Source organism: Cynara cardunculus, unplaced genomic scaffold (genome assembly GCF_001531365.2).
Source record: "Cynara cardunculus var. scolymus isolate 2C unplaced genomic scaffold, CcrdV1 Un_Scaffold_9978, whole genome shotgun sequence".
Taxonomy (NCBI): domain Eukaryota; kingdom Viridiplantae; phylum Streptophyta; class Magnoliopsida; order Asterales; family Asteraceae; genus Cynara; species Cynara cardunculus.
Window position 1 is genome coordinate 1 of NW_020205424.1, and position 1,189 is coordinate 1,189.

At 42.0% G+C, this 1,189-nt stretch overlaps 1 protein-coding gene across 1 annotated transcript; it reads left to right on the forward strand.

The window, feature by feature from the left end:
* Positions 1-410: 410 nt before the first annotated feature.
* On the forward strand, positions 411-767 carry LOC112505344 (uncharacterized mitochondrial protein AtMg00860-like; the record flags this gene model as incomplete). Its single annotated transcript, XM_025109264.1, has 1 exon — positions 411-767. A coding segment is annotated over one exon (357 nt), but the record flags the coding sequence as incomplete, so codon positions are not given.
* Positions 768-1,189: the final 422 nt, after the last annotated feature.

Here is a 1,189-nt window from a genome sequence, read left to right on the forward strand (position 1 = left end):
AGCTCAATAAGCTAACCATCAAGAATAGATACCCCCTCCCTATAATCGATGACCTATTCGATCAACTTCAAGGGGCAGCCTATTTTTCCAAGATTGACTTACGATCCGGGTATCACCAGGTGAGGGTTCGGGAAGAGGACATTCCTAAGACAGCCTTCAGGACCCGGTACGGCCATTAGGAATTCATGGTTATGTCATTCGGGCTAACCAATGCACCAGCCGTCTTCATGGATTTAATGAATAGGATTTGTAGACCTTATCTGGATAAATTCGTAATCGTCTTCATAGACGACATACTAATTTATTCAAGAAGCCGAGAGGACCATGAGCGTCATCTAAGGGTGATTTTGGAAGTACTCCGAAATGAGAAGCTGTATGCCAAATTTTCCAAGTGTGAATTCTGGTTAAAGGAAGTTCAGTTTCTGGGCCATATAGTTAACAAGAGAGGAATTCAGGTGGATCCTGCCAAAATTGAGGCTATTAGAAATTGGGAAGCCCCGAGAACCGCTACAGAGATCCGCCAGTTTCTTGGGTTAGCAAGCTATTACCGGCGATTCATGGCAAATTTTTCAAAAATTGCACAGCCGCTCACTGCTTTAACCCAAAAAGATAAGAAGTTCATTTGGAGTGAGAGGCATGAGGAAGCCTTCAAAACTCTCAAGCAGAAGTTGTGCAATGCACCCATCCTATCTCTACCTGAGGGTTCAGAAAACTTCATAGTCTTTTGTGATGCTTCGCATCAAGGGTTAGGTTGTGTATTGATCTAGAAAGATAAAGTCATTGCCTGTGCCTCGAGACAACTGAAAGTGCATGAAAAGAATTATACTACGCACGACCTTGAGTTGGGAGCAGTGGTATTTGCACTTAAGATATGGAGGCACTATCTCTATGGCACAAAATGCACCATCTACACTGATCATAAAATCCTTCAACACATCCTCAATCAGAAAATGTTGAATATGAGGCAAAGAAGATGGGTTGAATTTCTTAGTGATTATGATTGTGAGATCAAATACCATCCATGCAAAGCCAATGTTGTGGCCGATGCTTTAAGCCGAAAAGAAAGAGTAAAACCGTTAAGGGTAAGAGCTTTGGGAGCCTCAGTGAAAACCAGTTTGAAAGCCCAAATTCTGTTGGATCAAAAAGAAGCTCTAAAGAAGGAGAACTTGAAGAATGAAATTTTGCATGG